Here is an 18,945-nt window from a genome sequence, read left to right on the forward strand (position 1 = left end):
TTAAGGGAAGCCCGACGGCCACTGCCTTGTCTGTGGTGAGAGGTCATTATCATCGTGGACAGTTTCTAGCCTCTGGCCGGATCTGTATGGAACATAGGCCTCTCCATCGTCTTGCGAATCTCTCCGTCTTCACCTAGGTCCAGTCTTCTCCTTTCTTCTGGACGCATTCATCTACTCATTTCAGCCATCTGTCTCTTGGTCTTGGTCTCATACCTTCCAGTTTCATCTCGTGTATCCTCCTGGGTATACTCTTCTCCTCCATTCTCTTGATGTGTCCGTACCATCTCAGCCTTGATCTCTCACTCTTCTCCCGTAACGGTTCCACATTCATTAACTCTCTGATCCTATTATTTCTTAACCTGTCTATCTCTGTCACTCCAATACTGCTCCTCAAGAATTTCATCTCACTAGCTTGTACTTTGCTTTACTCTCTTCTTTTCATAACCCAGGTTTTGGATGCATATGTCAGGATCGGCACATAGTATGGCCGGTATATAACCTTTTTACTGATTTGGGGTACATCCTTGCTCCATATCAGGCTTATGACACTATTCCCCAGAAATAATAATCCACTACTAGAACCGCACGGCCACTCCGGCCGGCATATATCGTTATGCCATGAGTTTTGTCATGGCATCTTCACCAGTGCTCCGTTGGCCGTCAGTTTTCAGGGTTCCTGTAAGACCTTCACTGCTACCGTGGCGGTCCCGGGGCATACACAGACGCCACTGTACCTCGCTCCTACAGGCAATCCCCTACTTCATGCCGTTGCCCGTCTCCCACGACTTGAACGAGGGGTTGGACTTGTGAGAGACCACTTGTCCGTTGTGAGAGGTATTGCCTGAAATTCGGTATTCTGGGCACATTCTTAACACCGTGGATCTCTGAATACTGAATTTCCTAACGGTTTCCGAAATAGAATGTCGCAGGCGTCCAGCTCCAACTACCATTAGCGTTCAAAGTCTACTAGTTCCCATCGTTCGACTATAACAACGATGCAAACCTTTTTACATGAATCTCCTGTGTACAAATGGCAGCTCTGCCAAGGGTCTGCCCCTTTATACCTTGTATATGTGATACTACCGCTATCTGTATATGTACATATCGTTACGGTTCAAATGGCCCTGAGCACTATGCGACTTCTGAGGTCATCAGTCGCCTAGAACTTAGAACTAATTAAACCTAACTAACCTAAGGACATCACACACATCCACGCCCGAGGCAGGATTCGAACCTGCGACCGTAGCGGTCGCCCGATTTCAGACTGTGGCGCATAGAACTGCACGGCCACTCCGGCCGGCACATATCGATATGCCATGAGTTTTGTCATCTGTATGCACGTAACGTACTGCGTGTAAGTGAAAAGAATCTGCTACTTTAAGAGTACAATATTGGGGAAGCGTCACTAAAAACAGTAGCTTCCGTAAAATACCTAGGAGTAGGTCTAAACCATCTGTAGCTACCTAAATTGAGATGACCACCTAAAGCAAAGCGTATTAAAAACGTGTCAGGCTGGCTTTCATTGGAAGAATCTTGTAGAATTGTAATTCATCTAAGAAAGAAATGGCTTACAGAATATTTGTTCTACCAGTGATGGGGTACTGTATCAGCACGGGACACGTATCAGGCTGGATTAATAGAAGAGGTGGAGAAGATCCAAAGAAGAGCGGCGTGTTTCGTCACGGGACCGTTCACTGGGCGTTAGTGTTTTACGGAGATGCTCAACGAACTGCACCGGCAGACGGCATAAGGAGAGCTTTAACTGTTAATATTCCGAGAGCCTACGTTGCAATAAATCAGGCAACATACACTGGTGTGCAAAACTTAGGACGAAAGTAGCTTGGGCACCATTACTTTCAAGTAAAATGCCTCGAAGAAACTTTGACCATACACAGAAATAGCTGCTACAGAGAGTACAGCAGGTAACTGAAGGAAACAGTCAATGAGGCGAACAGAAACGACACTTTTATTCAAAGACAATAACTACACTAGAATCAAAGCGATTCGCTATGGTGACCTGGACGTGCTGCACTACGCATCCCAACCGTGCTCGATGGGATTTAAGTCCCCGAAACGGGCAGGCCAGTCCATTCACCGAATTTCCTCTCGAAATTAGAATTATATATTAATATCTTCAGATACTGACGGTCGTTTATATATATCAACGGGGACAGATGAAAACGTGTGCCCCGACCGGGACTGGAACTAGGGATCTCCTGATTACATGGCAGACGCTCTATCCATCTGAGCCACCGATGGCACACAGGATAGTGTGACTGCAGGTACTTACCCCTTGCATGCCTCCCGCGAGACCCACATTCTCACCTCGTATGTCTTCACACTACATTTGTAGTTCATATGTGTGTGAAATCTTATGGGACTTAACTACTAAGGTCATCAGTCCCTAAGCTTACACACTACTTAACCTAAATTATCCTAAGGATAAACACACACACCCATGCCCGAGGGAGGACTCGAACCTCCTCCGGGACCAGCCGCACAGTACATTCGTAGTGTCCAACACACTCATTACTCGTGGAAGAGATTCTTACCAAGTCCCGTAAGAGTTCGGGTAATATGTGTGCATCCGCACAGAAGTAGGTCATGGCCGGCATTGCCAGAACTATATACTTATATTCGGACATGTCCGAAAGAACAGACACCATATCCATATAAGAATTTGCTCTCGTTCAAATACTTCCTCCACTTGCACTGTTCGGTGCGACTGTACATTGTCGTCCAGAGCCGAATGCACCCCTGACAGGACGCATACGGGAAAGGAGTACAGTTTCAAAACAACATTAACCGGGGAGTTTATTTCCTTCAAGGACTTGGGGATGAGTACGCCCGTACAACATTTTGTCCTCCCTTACCATAAGATTTGAACCACCAAAAGGGTCATATTCTGCATGATCCTGGGGGTACCCTCTTATGGGGACAGTTGGGAACATGTAACAGACGTAGGAACATTGTCGATGATGATAGTTTTGGTTTCCTAGATGTTATTGTGTGAGGACACACAATGTTGCATATGCGTACTGGCCTCCAACACTCACCGCTCAACGTTACTGTCACCATGTATTCCTTCCCCATGTGCATGTTCTCGGAATTTTATTCGATCTCGACTTCATTTTTATGGATGAGAACGCGTGACCGCATCGATTTCCGCAGGACTTCTGAGAACGGTTGGATATTCGGCGATTGCATTGGCCTGCCAGTTGCCCAGACTTGAATCCCTCCGAGCTCGTGTGGTGGGATGCATTGGGGAAACGCACTGCAGTACGTAGACATGCACCGACGATCATCGAGCAGTTGTCAAACTTAATGGTGAGGGAATGGGGGCCGGCATTGGAGCACGCTGCAGAGCATTCATTGCCATCCTTGGCGATCAGAAGCCCTGTTAAGAAACGCGATGCGCCTTTTGTAATGTACAGGGAACCATCATAAGTAGCGGTGATTTCAATCCAATTACTGTCTTGGTTAAAAGCGCGATTTCTGTCTGTCTCACTGCGTATTTCTTTGCTACATTCTGTACTATACTGTAGCACTTGTTTCTGTGTATGGTCCAGGTTTGATAAGTTTAGTTACTTGACATTGACAAATTACGCGAGAGCTACTTTCATCCTTAACTGCATACTCTTGCCCGTTGCGGCCGCTCTGTGGTCTTTGTGTGGACCCCCGGTCATGTCGGTATCCGGGGCAATGAATATGTTGACCGCCTGGCGAAAGAGGCCATCAGTAAACCATCTATGGACATTGGCCTCCCAGAGACTGATTTGCGAGCAGTCCTCCGCCGAAAAGTTTTTGCGCTTTGGGACGCTGAATGGCGCGATCGGGTCACGCCCAATAAACTCCGTGCCATTAAGGAGACGACGACTGTGTGGCGGTCCTCCATGCGAGCCAACCGCATTGGCCACTCTTGGCTGACACACAGTTAGCTACTGCGTCGGGAGGACCCTCCTCTGTGTCGCTGCGGGGCGGCTTTGACAGTGGCCCACATTTTGTTGTCCTGCCCCCTTTTAGCTGTGGTCAGGCAGAAATTTGCGCTGCTTGATACGCTCCCTGCCCTTGTAACTGATGACCCTGCTATGGCTGGCTTAGTTTTACGTTTTATTCGGGCAGGGGTTTTTTATCATTTAATTTGAGTGTTTATGTTTTATTTTATTGTTTTGTGTTGATTCTGGCCTTTGGCCTACGGTTTTAAACTGAGTTTTTAATGTGTTCTCGGTGGTTGGCTTTTCCTTTTTTATTCTATGGTCGGCCAACCACCGCCACACTCCGTGTGATTTTAATTTGTTATGTCTGTTCTTTGAGTTTTTATTGTCCTGTGTTGTCTGTTCTCTCTATTTCCGTTTTTTTACTCCGTGTGGTAGTTTTTAAGTTTTGGAACAAGGGACCGATGACCGTTGCAGTCTGGTCCCTTTAATCCCACAAACCAATCAACCATCCTTAACTGCCGCGTGGGGTAGCCGCGCGGTCTGGGGCGCCTTGTCACGGTCCGTGTGGCTCCCCCCTTCGGAGGTTCCATTCCTCCCTCGGGCATGGGTGCGTGTGTTGTCCATAGCATAAGTTTGTCAGATTAAGGAGTGTGTAGGCTTAGGGACCAATGACTTCAGCAAATTGGTCCCATAAGACCTTAGCACAAATTTCCAGTCCTTTCGCACAGCAGTATATTACATTCGCCCTCATACGTCTCACAAAATGATGAATGGTAGCAAATCACAGAAACCTGATAGCAATACGACGTTTACTGACAATAATTCTCACGCGCACTTCGCGAATGGAAGAGGAAATGGGGAGAAAACATATTGTCAGATGTGCCGTCCGCCACACGTCGTAATGTGCCCCGCGGAGTATATATGCATCTGTAGATGGCTCGTGTTGTTGTTGTAATTGTCAGCAATATTGTCAAGTAGGCGCAAACTGTACTCCTACGTTTCGTAGGTTTGTGAATGGTGTACAGACGCATCAGCTCGCAGACGGCCCACGCCCCCGTGTTCTGCATAAAGTCTCGTCGCGAGTGGCCAGTGATAGAGTGGTGCGCAGATGCGGCTGACGTCAAATCCGGGGGCTGTTTTTAGCGGCACACCGCAGTGGTACGAAACAACAAAAGCTACGGCGCAATTCCCTGACATAGGATACTCCTGCTGATCGGTCCACCGCATTGCGCAACCGGAGAAATTTCTCGGTCTCTCTCCTCTGTTTCGGTCCCTGGCCGCTGACTAGCTCGTTGGCAGTGAAGTAACCCGTGGTTCACCATTGGGAAATGACACTTCAAGACAGTGTCCAGTAGCCATCTGAGAAGAATGCCAGCGGACAGCAGAGGAACAGCCCTTCTCCTCGCACGTGGTTGCCTGTAATCTGTACTACTGGCCGGGCGAAAAGTACCGGCAAATCACAACTCAATGAACTCCCATGTCCCGACCGGGGTGACTGAGCGGTTCTAGGTCGCAGGTTCGAATCCTACCTCGGGCATGGATGAGTGTGATGTCGTTAGGTTACTTAGATTTAAGTAGTTCTAAGTTCTAGGGGACTGATGACCTCAGAAGTTGAGTCCCATAGTGCTCAGAGCCATTTGAACCAACTCCCATGTATAGAAGAGCGTCGAACTTCCGATTATCCTGTAAATGTTGATGTGTTACGTACCTGACGTTAAGCATGTAGGCCAGAAAATTTTTTGAAAAGGCTACAAATTGTACTTAAAATCTGCTGAAAGACGCCACGTGTTCTCGTTATGAAACACTGCATGAATATATACTGAAGCGCCAAAGTAATTGTTATAGGCAAGCGTATTCAAATACAGATTCTGCCTGTTTATAAATACGCCGCTACTCTCGGCAATGCCTATATTAGACAGCAAGTGTCTGGCGCAGTTGTTAGATCGGTTACTGCAGCTACAATGGTCGGTTATCAAGATTTAAGTGAGTCTGAACGTGGCGTTACAGACGGCACACGAGGAGATGATTCTTCATGACAAATAAAAACACCTACAGCCGGCCTTATGATTTTATTTTATCGCTACAAGTTTCAACGCTTCAGTGCGTCATCTTCAGGCTGTTTTTGATGCGATACAGGTTGGTATGATCACCATCAACTGCCAACAGTTGATGGTTGGAGTGCTGACGCATTATCTGCGTATCCCGTAAAGCTGGCAACTGATGTGTTATGCATGGGGATCATACCAACCTGTATCGCATCAAAAACAGCCTGAAGATGACGCACTGAAGCGTTGAAACTTGTAGCGATAAAATAAAATAAAACACAAGCATAAGGACGGCTTTAGGTGTTTTCTTTGTCACGATAGTAAACATCCGTCGTCCCAGAGACCTCTTGCTAAAATGATGGACATACAAGAGATTTATTCAAGTTTCGAAACTTCTCAAAAACTGGATGTTTCGATCTTGGGGCTCAAATGATCAGGATTCTTTGCGTGTCCCCCTATGTTCAGCTGTTTCAATGAGAATAGCTACGAAAGCCCACAGACTTAAACAAAAAGCGATATTTCTCGAACGATATCTCCGAAAGTAGCAAGGATAAAGTACAGTGAACGATAGGTCACCTTCAACTTGTACGGAACGAGATTGCAGTTTTAAGAATCGACAGACGCGGCGAAGCAAGAGTTGAAGAGGGAGTGAGACAGTTGTAGCCTATCCCCGATGCTGTTCAACCTGAACATTGAGCAACGTGTAAAGGAAACCAAGGAGAAATTTGCAAATGGAATTAAGGTTCAAGTAGAAGAAATAAAACCTATGAGGCTTGCCGGTGACATTGTAATTTCGTCAGGCACAGCAATGGACTTGGAAGAGCAGTTGAACAGACTGGATTGTATCTTGAAAAGGGATTATAAGGTATACTTCAAAAAAGTAAAGCAGAGGTAATGAGACGTAGCCGCTCTGTTCCAGCAGTTCCTGAGGGATTATTTATTTAGAGTATGGCGCTACACACATGGTTTACACTTATTACATTATGAAATTATATGATAAAATACACTATAAAATAAATAAGTGGAGGATACATATTCAAATAAAATATAATACATAAACACAATAAAAAGTAACATCACAGCAGATATTTTGCGTTACGTCAATTCTGACGTCGAAATTGGCGATCCATTCGAGGCAGGGCGGTGTGGCGTTGAGGCGTTGAAGTAGTCAGCCCGACTACACTGGTAGGCTCTTAATTCACAATCCTGGGTGATGTGCTGTATTGTTTGATTAGGTGCCCCACAGTCACAGGTAGGGCTGGAAAGATTTCCCCACTTGTGTAGATTGTGTGCACATAGTCCATGTCCTGTTCGGATTCTGTTTAGGCTTTTCCATAGCTGTCGTGGAAGTTCAAAGCCCTTAGGTTTCTCTGATGGACAGATAAGTTTATGGTTGTCAGAGGAGGCACTATCACTCCAGTGCCATTTAGTATCAATGCTGAAGTTAGCAGCTGACAGTTGTTGGCCCAGTCTTAAAGGGGGATTTCTGGAGCGGAGTCGTGTTCTTTCCAAAGTTGGGGCATCTTCATGGATAGGAAGTAGGGGGTTATTCATTATTTTTGTGCATTCCTTCATCAGAGCTTCCTGTCTTCGCAGGGAAGGTGGAGCTATATGACTAAATGTTGGAAGCCAATATAGTGGGGTAATCTTTATGTATCCATTTATGGTTCTCATAGCAGCGTAGAGCTGGGTGTCCACCTTGTTTACATGCTTGCTGGTTAACCACGCTGGTGCACAGACTCGGCTGCAGCGTACAGTAAGGCGAGTGCAAAAGTTCATTAGATCAGGAAATGACGCATTAAAATTAGTAAATAAGCTTTGGCACTTGGGTAACAAAAATACTGATGATGACCGAAGTACAGAACACGCTGTGTAGCCTTTTACGTAAGTGAAATATTCGTGATAGAGACAGTCGAGAAGAAGCGTTTGGAAGCTTTTGAAGTGTGGCGCGGCAGGAGGATGCTAAGGATTAGCCGGTAGACTGAGGAACAATTGAGGAGGTACTCAATGAAATTGGGATGAAAATAAATTTATGGCACAACGTGTTTAAAGAAAGACACTAGTTGACAGGACAGATCTTGAGGCATCGAGGAATCGTCAGTTTGATGATGGAGGCAAGTGTGGGCGGCAAAAACTGCAAACTGAGTTCACTTCTGTAAGCAGGTTCGCGTGGGTGGAGGGTGCAGTTGCTCTGTGGAAATGCAGAGGTTTCGGCAAGATAGACGAGCGTATAGATCTGCACCAAACCAGTCTTCGGCCTGAAGAGAGGCAATCCTACCACACACTAGCTCGCCGTTGCACTCTGCCACATCTGGCGCAAGCAGGTTCAGGTGGATGTAGGTTGCAGTAGCTATTCGGGTTCCAAGCGACTTGCACAGGGTAGATTACCATGGAGAGCTGCATCGCACCAGTCTTCAGACCGAGGAAAGTCGAGAATTGCTATATAACAATACACCAGCCCACTGTCACGAAAGTACGAGGCGTTTGATGGGGGAGCGTTTGTAATGCGACGTATTTACCTGTACACAGCGAGACTTAACTCGTCAGGAACCCGAGTCATGGCGTGCAGATCGGCTTACGGTGTCACGTTTATTTCCGAAGACGCCAACAGCTGCCCGCGACACCTTGGCCGTCGCACGCCTGCGCCCTTGGAGACCGTAAATCCGCGGGCCGCCACTTGGCAGGCGAGCTGCTCCCGCTGGTCGTTAGCCGCTCCGAAGATGCGCCCTGCGTGGGCGGCGACCACTTGTGCTGGTCGTAATGGATGCTGCTTTCTGTCGTCAGGAGCAGTAAACATGTGTCGCACATCCGTGACTGATTTAAGGGGGTGGGGGGAGTAACCGCAGGAAATGTCGTTTGTTCTTTCGTGTCCGGCGTATTTGCGGTGCTAAACAATAGCTTAAGAACAGTACATATTGCCATTGATTGTTTCATTCATTTCACATCTGGAAGGTAGATATAATGAAGGCTCTTCAAATTGCTCCAAGCACTATGGGACTTAAAATCTGAGGTAATCAGTCCCCTAGACTTTGAACTACTTAAACCTAAGTAACCTAAGGACATCACACACATCCATGCCCGAGGCAGGATTCGAAACTGCGACCGCAGCAGCACAGTTCCGGACTATAGCGCCTAGAGCCGCTCGGCCACAGCGGCCGAAATGAAGACTGTCCTCCAATGTCAACCAATAACGAATAGGTGTGGTGGTGGTGGTGGTGGTGGTGGTGGTGGTGGTGGTGTGGTTGCTTTTCTTGATTAACACTTCCGGGGAAAAAGAATGCAGCACCATAAGGACAGTTATTATATTGACACGGGAGGTGACACACAGTTCATCATTGTAGGTGTATGTTATTGTTGTGGTCTTCAGTCCTGAGACGGGTTTGATGCAGCTCTCCATGCTAGTCTATCCTGTGCAAGCTTCATCTCCCAGTACCTACTGCAGCCTATATCCTTCTGAATCTGCTTAGTGTATTCATCTTTTGGTCTCCCTCTACGATTTTTACCCTCCACGCTGCCCTCCAATACTAAATTGGTGATCCCTCGATGTCTCAGAACATGTTGTAGGTGTATATGATAACAGAATCACAGCAAATGAAGTACAATTTAGATAAAAGGGTGCCCATACAGTCGCATCAGTACACAGTGTCCCTCCCCTGGTGACAACGCCGGTATTTATTCACGTAAATGACATTCCACGGTAGATTGTTCCAAGCATTTTGGGCCTTCCATTGGAATCCGGCAACGGTTGTTCCAGGCGCTGGGGTACGAATAACTTCCCGCTGAATCGTCTCTCATGCGTGCTCAGTTGGCGAGAGACCTGGCGATCTTGCTGGCCTGGACAGTTGTTGTACACGCCGAAGAGCATGTTGGGTCCCAGCGGCCGTATGTGGACGTACATTGTCCTCCTGAAAAACCACACCACCTTCCTGGTGAAGGAAGAAATGACAGTAGCATGGGCATAAGAGCCTATACGATCCCCCCAGGGGATCCACATCTCTTTTGTGGATACGTGCGTAGCGAGCACGGGGCCCCGAGCTAATGTGGCCTTCCTTCCTTTCCGGGCTGCATACCTTCCCTTTCCGCATCCTTCCCCATCCCCTGTCTTCACCCCCCCTCACCTCTTGCTCTTTCCTTTACTTTCTCCCCCTCTGGGAGCATGGTTTGCGCCTACGTCCGGAGACGGACGCTTGTAAATGTACCGCATTCTTCTTCTTCCCTGCTTGTCTGTCTTCTTCCTTCCTTTGTCCTTCTCCTTTCCTTATCTCTTCTCTTTACCCTTTTCTCCGCTGCGGCGTTTGAGACCCCCTCTTCTTTCCTTTCCCTTTCTCTTTCTTCCTCCCTGTGCGTGTCTGAAGGCCGACCCACGCACTTCCATGCGTAGCCGGTGACGGGGTAACGCGTAATTCCCCGCCCCGGGTAGACAGGTAGGACACGTACGTACCCCCTGGTAAAGGCCAGGCCCAGGGAGGGGTGATTACCCGAGCTGATACCTTCCGAAAGTGCCGATTGGTCCCTCCGTCCGTATGTCGGGAGGTGTGACCTGAGGTGTGAACAATCACCTAAGGCGGGTGTGCCCTCGGTGAGGGCCCCCACAAGGGAGGAGCGCGCCATCGGAGACGCCGGTAATCATGGGGGATTCTTCCGCAATGGTTTCCTCACCTTCCACTATGTCTGCTCACAAACGTAAGTTCACTGAGTCTCAGCCACAGACGGTTCTTCCATCGTTGCCACAGTTCCTTGTTGTTTCTCGGTCTGACGAAGGTCACGACTTTTCCACGGTCAACCCTTTCATTATTCAGAAAGGTGTCGACGCAATTGCGGGTCCTGTAAAGTCTTGTTCCAGATTACGGAATGGTACCCTGTTGTTAGAAACACACAGTGCCCTCCAGGCTCAAAAATTGCTGCGTACTTCTCTGCTCCATACCTTCCCTGTCCGGGTGGAACCGCACCGTACCTTAAATTCCTCGCGTGGAGTCGTTTATACACGCTCCCTCGATGGATTGTCTGACGAAGAAATTCAGCACTACCTGTCTGACCAGGGCGTCACCGCTGTTCATCGGGTTATGAAAAGGGTTGACTCGAACATCATTCCAACCCGCACTGTCTTCTTGACTTTTGACAAAGTTCAACTCCCATCAAAAATCAAAGCAGGCTATGAGATAATTTCCGTTCGCCCGTATGTCCCAAACCCTACGCGTTGCTATCGATGTCAGCGGTTCAATCACACCAGCCAGTCCTGTTCCAATCCGGCCAAATGTGTTACATGTGGCAGGGATGCCCATGAGGGTGCTTGTCCACCTCCATCCCCTCGCTGCATCAACTGTATGGGTGACCACGCTGCTTCCTCTCGAGATTGCCCTGTTTTTAAGGACGAAAAGCTGATCCAGGAAATAAGAGTGAAGGAAAAGGTGTCGACCTTTGCTGCTCGAAAGTTACTCGCCAGTCGACAGCCCACCGTGCCTCAGAAAGGAAAATACAGCGCTGTCCTTGCTTCTCCTCGGCCAACAAAGGAGGCGGCCACGCAGACTTGCGACCTCACATTTAGTACCACGGTCGTCAGATCGGCCAGCGCAAAGATCGCCCGTTCAACCTCACCTCTTTCGCCTGCCCACTCTATGGCTCACCCTTCGTCGGGTTCTGCTAAATCTCGAGCCCAAAAGTCAGACGCCAAGTCTACAAAAAAAGAGCATTCTCGTGAAGAGTTTTTACGTACTGCAACTTCACAACCATCGGTTCCTCCTTCATCTAAACATACCTCCAAGAAGGCTACGAAGAAACACAGTTCCTCTCCTTCTCCGCCAAGGCGTGTCCCATCTACAGCACCACCTGGCGGAAATCGCCCTCGGCCATCTTCCGTGTCGCCGAGGCGCACTGTTGGTGGCCGGTCAACTGGCCGATCGTTGGTGGCAGGAGCTGCTCCTGACCAACCTATGGATCAGGATCTTCTGCCTTCGACTGAATGCCATTCCATGCTGTCGGTCGCAAGCTCTGAGCAGTCGTTGAGTTGACAGCACCCTTGGTGCCGTTCCTCCATTTTCTGTTCACCCTATGTCCATTATCCACTGGAATATCCGCGGCATTCGCGCCAATCGGGAGGAATTGTCGATCCTCTCACGATCCTACTCGCCGGTCATCTTCTGTCTTCAGGAAACAAAGCTGCGTCCCCATGACCGCTTTGTTCTCCCTCATTTTCAGTCCGTCCGATATGACCTCCCCTCAGTTGAAGGCACTCCAGCCCATGGAGGACTCATGATTCTGCTCCATGATACTCTCCATTATCACCCAATCCCCTTAAACACTTCCTTCCAAGCTGTCGCCGTCCGTCTTTCCCTTTCTGGATACACGTTCTCTCTTTGTACGGTATACATTCCATCGTCTACACCAATGGCACGAGCTGATCTCCTTCATCTTCTTGATCAGCTTCCACCCCCCTATTTGCTGGTTGGGGACTTCAATGCCCACCACCCGCTTTGGGGATCTCCACATCCTTGTCCACGTGGCTCACTATTGCTAGACGTCTTCCACCAAGCGGATCTAGTCTGCCTCAACACTGGGGTCCCTACATTTTTGTCTGCCTCCACGGCAAATTTATCCCATTTGGACCTTGCGGTCGGTACTGTTCCGCTAGCTCGGCGCTTCGAATGGTTCGCCCTTGATGATACACACTCGAGTGACCACTTTCCATGTGTTCTTCGACTGCAGCCTCAACTGCCATATATGCGCTCGCGACGCTGGAAGTTTGCCCAAGCCGATTGGACACTTTTTTCGTCTCTAGCGACATTCGATGACCGTCGCTTTCCCAGCGTCGACGATGAGGTCACACATTTTACCGACGTTATTCTCACAGCTGCGGAACGTTCAATACCACGCACCTCCGAATTGCCCCGGCGCCCTCCAGTTCCGTGGTGGAACGAGGCCTGCCGTGACGCAATACGTGAGCGGCGACGTGCTCTTCGCATTTTCCGTCACCATCCAACTTTGTCCAACTGTATCCGATATAAGCAGCTCCGTGCGCGATGCCGTCGCGTCATCCGCGATAGCAAGAAGGCAAGCTGGAAATTCTTTACTAGCTCATTTAACAACTTCACTCCCTCCTCGGAAGTTTGGAGTCGGCTTCGACGGTTCTCAGGCGCGCCTAGTTTCTCCCCGGTCTCTGGGCTCACTGTCGCGCATGATACCTTAGTGGACCCCGTCGCAATTTCTAACTCATTGGGTCAGCACTTTGCTGAGATTTCGAGCTCTTCAAATTACCCGCCAGCGTTTCTCCCGAAGAAACGTGCAGCGGAAGTGCGACATCTTGCTTTCTCCTCTCAAAATCGCGAAAGCTACAATACTGTTTTCTCCATGCGCGAACTCCAACATGCACTCTCTACTTCTCGCTCCTCCGCCCCAGGACCGGATGGTATCCATGTCCAAATGTTGCTGCATTTATCAACCCATAGCCTGCGTCACCTCCTTCGCCTTTATAATCGAATTTGGACCGACAGTACCTTTCCCAGGCGATGGCGGGAAGCTATTGTCGTTCCCGTTCCGAAACCTGGAAAGGACAAACATCTCCCCTCTAGCTATCGCCCCATTTCTCTCACGAGTAGTGTCTGTAAGGTTTTGGAGCGTATGGTGAATTACCGTTTAGCTTGGTGGCTGGAGTCCCGCAGTCTTTTAACACCAGCCCAATGCGGATTCCGAAAGCATCGTTCTGCTGTTGACCATCTTGTTGCTCTCTCCACTTATATCATGAACAATTTTCTCCGGAAACGCCAAACGGTAGCAATATTTTTTGATCTGGAGAGAGCGTACGATACCTGTTGGAGGACAGGCATCCTCCGCACACTGTTCTCTTGGGGCTTTCGAGGCCGGCTGCCCCTTTTTCTTCGCGAATTTATGGCAGAGCGCACATTTAGGGTGCGGGTGAACACTACTCTCTCCCGTACCTTCTCCCAAGAAAACGGGGTACCCCAGGGCTCCGTGCTGAGTGTTGTACTGTTTGCCATCGCCATTAATCCAATTATGGATTGTCTCCTTCCTGATGTCTCGGGCTCCCTCTTTGTGGACGATTTTGCGATCTACTACAGTTCTCAAAGGACCAGCCTTCTTGAAAGACGTCTTCAAGGATGTCTCGATCGCCTCCACTCGTGGAGCATCGAAACCGGCTTCCGTTTCTCACCCAGTAAGACCGTTTGTGTTAATTTTTGGCGACGTAAGGAGTTTCTTCCGCCCTCCTTACATCTAGGTCCTGTCAACCTTCCGTTTTCCGACGTCGTTAAATTCTTGGGTCTTATGTTTGACAGAAAACTGTGCTGGTCCTCCCACGTTTCCTATCTTTCGGCTCGCTGTCTGCGTTCCCTTAACACCCTCCGTGTCCTGAATGGTACCTCTTGGGGAGCGGACCGGGTGGTCCTTCTCCGCCTCTATCGCGCCTTAGTGCGCTCGAAATTGGATTATGGAAGCATAGTCTACTCCTCTGCTCGGCCGTCTATTCTTCGGCGTCTCGACTCTATCCACCACCGTGGATTACGTTTAGTGTCTGGAGCTTTTTACACCAGCCCTGTGGAAAGCCTTTATGCTGAGACTGCTGAACCTCCGCTGTCCAATCGGCGGGCAGTCCTTCTGAGTCGTTATGCTAGCCATCTGTCTTCCATGCCTGCTAATCCAGCCCATAACCTTTTTTTCGACGCCTCCTTTGATGTCGGGTATGCAGGCCGCTCCTCCTCCCTACTACCCCCGGGAGTCCGCTTCCGTCAACTGCTCCATTCTCTTTCCTTCCGCTTTCCTAAAACCTTCTTGACAACTTGGGGTACAGCACCGCCTTGGCACCGTCCCCGGATCGACTTGCTCAGAGACCTATGTCAATTTCCCAAGGATGGTACCCCTACACTTGTTTACCGTCGGGCATTTGCTGCTCTATGTGCACAAATGACGGAAGCCACATTTATTTACACCGATGGCTCGAAAACATCGTTAGGTGTAGGGAGTGCCTATATTGTTGGCGACACCCCAAATCACTTTCGGCTTCCCGACCAGTGTTCGGTTTATACTGCGGAGCTTTACGCTGTTCTCCAGGCTGTCCACTACATCCGCCGCCATCAGCGGATACAGTACGTAATCTGCTCAGATTCTCTCAGCTCTCTCCTAAGTCTCCAAGCTCTTTACCCTGTGCACCCTCTGGTCCACCGGATTCAGGACTGTCTGCGCTTGCTCCACCTGGGGGGCGTCTCAGTGGCGTTCCTCTGGCTCCCGGGACACGCTGGTATCTGTGGAAATGAGGCGGCCGATATAGCGGCCAAGGCTGCAGTTTCTCTTCCTCGGCCAGCTCTTCAGTCTCTTCCGTTTAGCGATCTACGGAGCGGTTTATGTCGCCAAGTTACTCATTTATGGCATGCGCATTGGTCAACACTTTCCCACAATAAATTGCGGGAAGTGAAAGCCTTTCCTTGCGCTTGGACCTCTTCCTCCCGAACGCGTCGTCGGGAGGAGGTAATTTTAGCTAGACTCCGGATAGGGCACTGTCTTTTTAGTCATCGACATCTTTTAAGCGGTGATCCTCCCCCACTCTGTCCCCACTGCTCTCAGCTGTGGACGGTCAGACACCTTTTAATTGAATGCCCCTATTTTAATCCGTTACGCTCCCGTCTACAGCTATCGCCTGATCTATCGTTGATTTTAGCAGATGACACGCGCTCAGCTGACCGCGTTCTACAGTTTATTAGTGACAGTGAAATGACGTCAGTCATTTGAACCTTTTTTTTTTGGGGACAACCAACCCCTTTCTATAGTGGACTTTTAAGCATTCCTTCTGCCTTTAGTTTCTCAAATTTTCTGACTTTGTTTCCATTGCTGCTGATTTTAAATTTCGTTTTTTTCCTGTTTTCTACGTCACGGGCTGGGCGCTAATGACCATAGAAGTTTTGCGCCCTAAAACCACAAACAAAAAAAAAAAAAAAAAAAAAAAAAAAAAAAAAAAAAAGAGCCTATACGATATAGCAAGCACTGGTTACTCTACGCTGCAGAAACATCATTTGGGACCGCGAGTTTTAACTGATGCAGCCCCCTCCCTCCTCCCCCGCCTCACTCTTCGGCGAACATGCTTTGAAGCCTGGGATACCTCCCACACTTTGAAGTCTGGTGTGGAACCTGTGGATTGTGGGCGAATGTAGATTAGGTAGATCACCAGGTCTAGGCCATACACGCGAACGTCCATCACTTGCAAAAGGACAGAACCGTCTCTCGTCACAAAAAAACAACAAAAAAACGCCTTTTAACGTTCATCTCTTTCACGACGCTACAGCAGCCATGCTTGGCGGTGTCGTGGTTTCAGTGCTAGCCTGGCTCGAGGCACACGTGACATTAGCCCTGTTGCAAGCAGACGGTTCCCAATAATCTCTGATACCAGAACAGGTGCAACATGTATAAGGATTTCGTCCCCGTCGGCCACCGGTGCTCGCACAGTGCATCGATCTCGACTTACGCCCAGAACCTGGTTTACAGGTGTGAGAATGTTCCGCGAATCACTTTTGGAAGCATTGACGCACCTCCGAGACGCTGTGCCCGAGATGTGCAGCAGTTTGTGGATATGTCCATCCAGCTGCCCGCACACCCCCAATACCACTCCACAGAAATGGCTGAACGAATGCTGCCAACACTGCTGAGTTCTAAACTCAGCACAGGGTCAAAACAAGGGGCCCCACACACAGGACTCCTGAGCGCCAGCTGATCTCCGATGACTGGGCCAAACGAATCCCTAGCACTACAGCCCCTCGCTAGGCACACACTACACTCTTGCCCCACTGAACACTGTCGTTGGGTGTTGCACTCTTTTCCGGCAGTCTATAGCTATGATTTGCCACTAAATACGACAACGTGCACAAAAGTTTATTCTCTCTGCAAATAATACAATTGTTATTATAAAATACGTTGAACGTAATATAAAACTCTAGCATAGTTCCCACTACTTCGCTCGCACAGACTGTATTGTCTGCATAAATTTTGTTTTTTGTTTTTCTTTAATCATATTTTTATATTGTTCACAAATTGCAACATCTTCTTAACTTTTCGTGCCATAGAGGCATGGTCTTTTCCGTATTTGCTTCTGACCAAAAAGCGGTTCCGGTAGCTGGAGTCAAAAGTTTTTGCTATCATGCCTTTTGCGTTCCTGTGGTGATATTTCCATAGGAACTTTCGTCCCGTAACACACATTTCTTGATATCTGACGGAGAAGTGAGATATCACTTTTCTTAGATTTAGGTTAGCAAAATTTTTGACATCACGACATATTTTCTAAAAAATTTTCATCCCTTATTTCGTCCCCTTAGGGGATTAATTTCCAACAGTCAAACATGTATTTATATCTAAAGGAGAACCCAACTACAATTTTTTTTTTAGAAAAATGCTTTCATAATAAATAATTTCAACACTTTTCATTCCCTATTTCACTCCTTCATACGGTCGAATTTTCAAAAATAATGAGGCACTTATTTTTTTTTCTAACCAATAAATGAAATATCAGTTTTCATAGATGCAGTTTTAAAAATGCGTTAGTAATTCTTTAATAATGATTTATTTAAAAAATCTTTCATCCATTATTTTAGACCCGTAGTGGTTAAATTTTCAAAAATGCTGAGACACGTATTTTTTAATACCTGCGTGAGAACCCAAATATCAATTTGTGCAGTAGTAGCTTCAAAATTGCCTTGATAATAGCATGTTTTCAAAAAGCTTTTCATCCCTTATTACACACCATTAGGAGTTAAATTTCGAACAATAAACGATGCCTAAAGTATAATTCCAAATTTCAGGTTTTTGTACTCAGCGGTTTGTGCTAGGCGATGGTGAGTCAGTGAGTCAGGACATTGCCTTTTATGTACAGGATGATTCATGAAGATAAGCAAATATTTTAATATGTTAACCTACAAGTAAAACTAAGGAAAAAGTTTAGTCATGGAGTTACGGCTCATAAAAGATTTTGCCTGAAATTTAGCAACTTCGCTAATATGAAGCCACCGCAAAGCCGTGAGAGGTGAAAGTAAAGAAAGATTTTCATTTATTTTGTTGTTATTGATTTGGTGAATCTAATGAAACACGTCCCAGACATGTATATGCAGTAGTTTTCCAGAACATCGAGACAAGCAAAGAAGTAATTTCATAAAATGTTTAATTTATTGGCCCAATTTGTTTTTTTAAATGCTAGACAATTGCACAAAGTTTTCAACGGAAGTTGTAGAGAATTTAATTTTGGAAAAATGATGATAATAACGTTAACCGAAACTGTCTGAATGTGTCAGATAATCTGCATTTATTAATACCATATCACACGTGAATTGATGTTAAACCGGAAAAAACAAAGCTCAGTGTTAAGGAAGTTGTACAGTGTACATATAATTTCACAAATGATTCACAATAAATGTTCAAAAATGCCTCCACCGACTTCAGTGCATTTAGTTGCACGTCTATGAACAGATTTTGTTCCTCGTTTAAGTTTCACACGGTTGTTCATCATATCGTCTATTGTATTCACAATGCGAGCAAGTAATGCCTCATTTGTATTGAATTTGTCTTTACAAACTATGTATTTCATCCATCCCCATACACAAAAATGCGTTGGTGGGTGGCCACAGACGTGTAGCATCACGACCAGTCCATTACTGGGGAATATGTTCATTTAATTGTGTAGTAACGGCGTTGGTGGAAATGTTGAGGCGCGCCCTCATGTTGCAAATACATCTGCAATCGCGTAGCAAGCGGGACATTTCTTCTTGAAGGAATTGCACGTCTCGCCAGTTAGATGTCTTGGGAAAATAAATGGTCCAATAAAGTGTCTGTTGATTATACCACACCACACATTCATGCTAAATCGCTGCTGGAAATTGCGTTGCACTGTTGCATGTGGGTCGTTATGTAAATTATTTATAGCATTTCGAGTAAACTGTGCCTCATCAGTAAATAAAATGTATTTGTGTAACTGCCGA

General features: G+C 47.4%; 1 protein-coding gene across 1 annotated transcript in view; it reads right to left on the minus strand.

Moving 5' to 3' along the window:
• The window catches only part of LOC124718683, a 118,046-nt gene extending 109,266 nt beyond the window's left edge, over window positions 1-8,780 (minus strand). Inside the window, exon 1 of the mRNA XM_047244307.1 lies at window positions 8,640-8,780. Coding sequence (XP_047100263.1) covers window positions 8,640-8,780 — 141 coding nt within the window. The remainder of the gene's footprint in view (window positions 1-8,639) is intronic.
• Window positions 8,781-18,945: the final 10,165 nt, after the last annotated feature.

Source organism: Schistocerca piceifrons, chromosome 10, assembly GCF_021461385.2.
Source record: "Schistocerca piceifrons isolate TAMUIC-IGC-003096 chromosome 10, iqSchPice1.1, whole genome shotgun sequence".
In the NCBI taxonomy this organism is placed as follows: Eukaryota; Metazoa; Arthropoda; class Insecta; order Orthoptera; family Acrididae; genus Schistocerca; species Schistocerca piceifrons.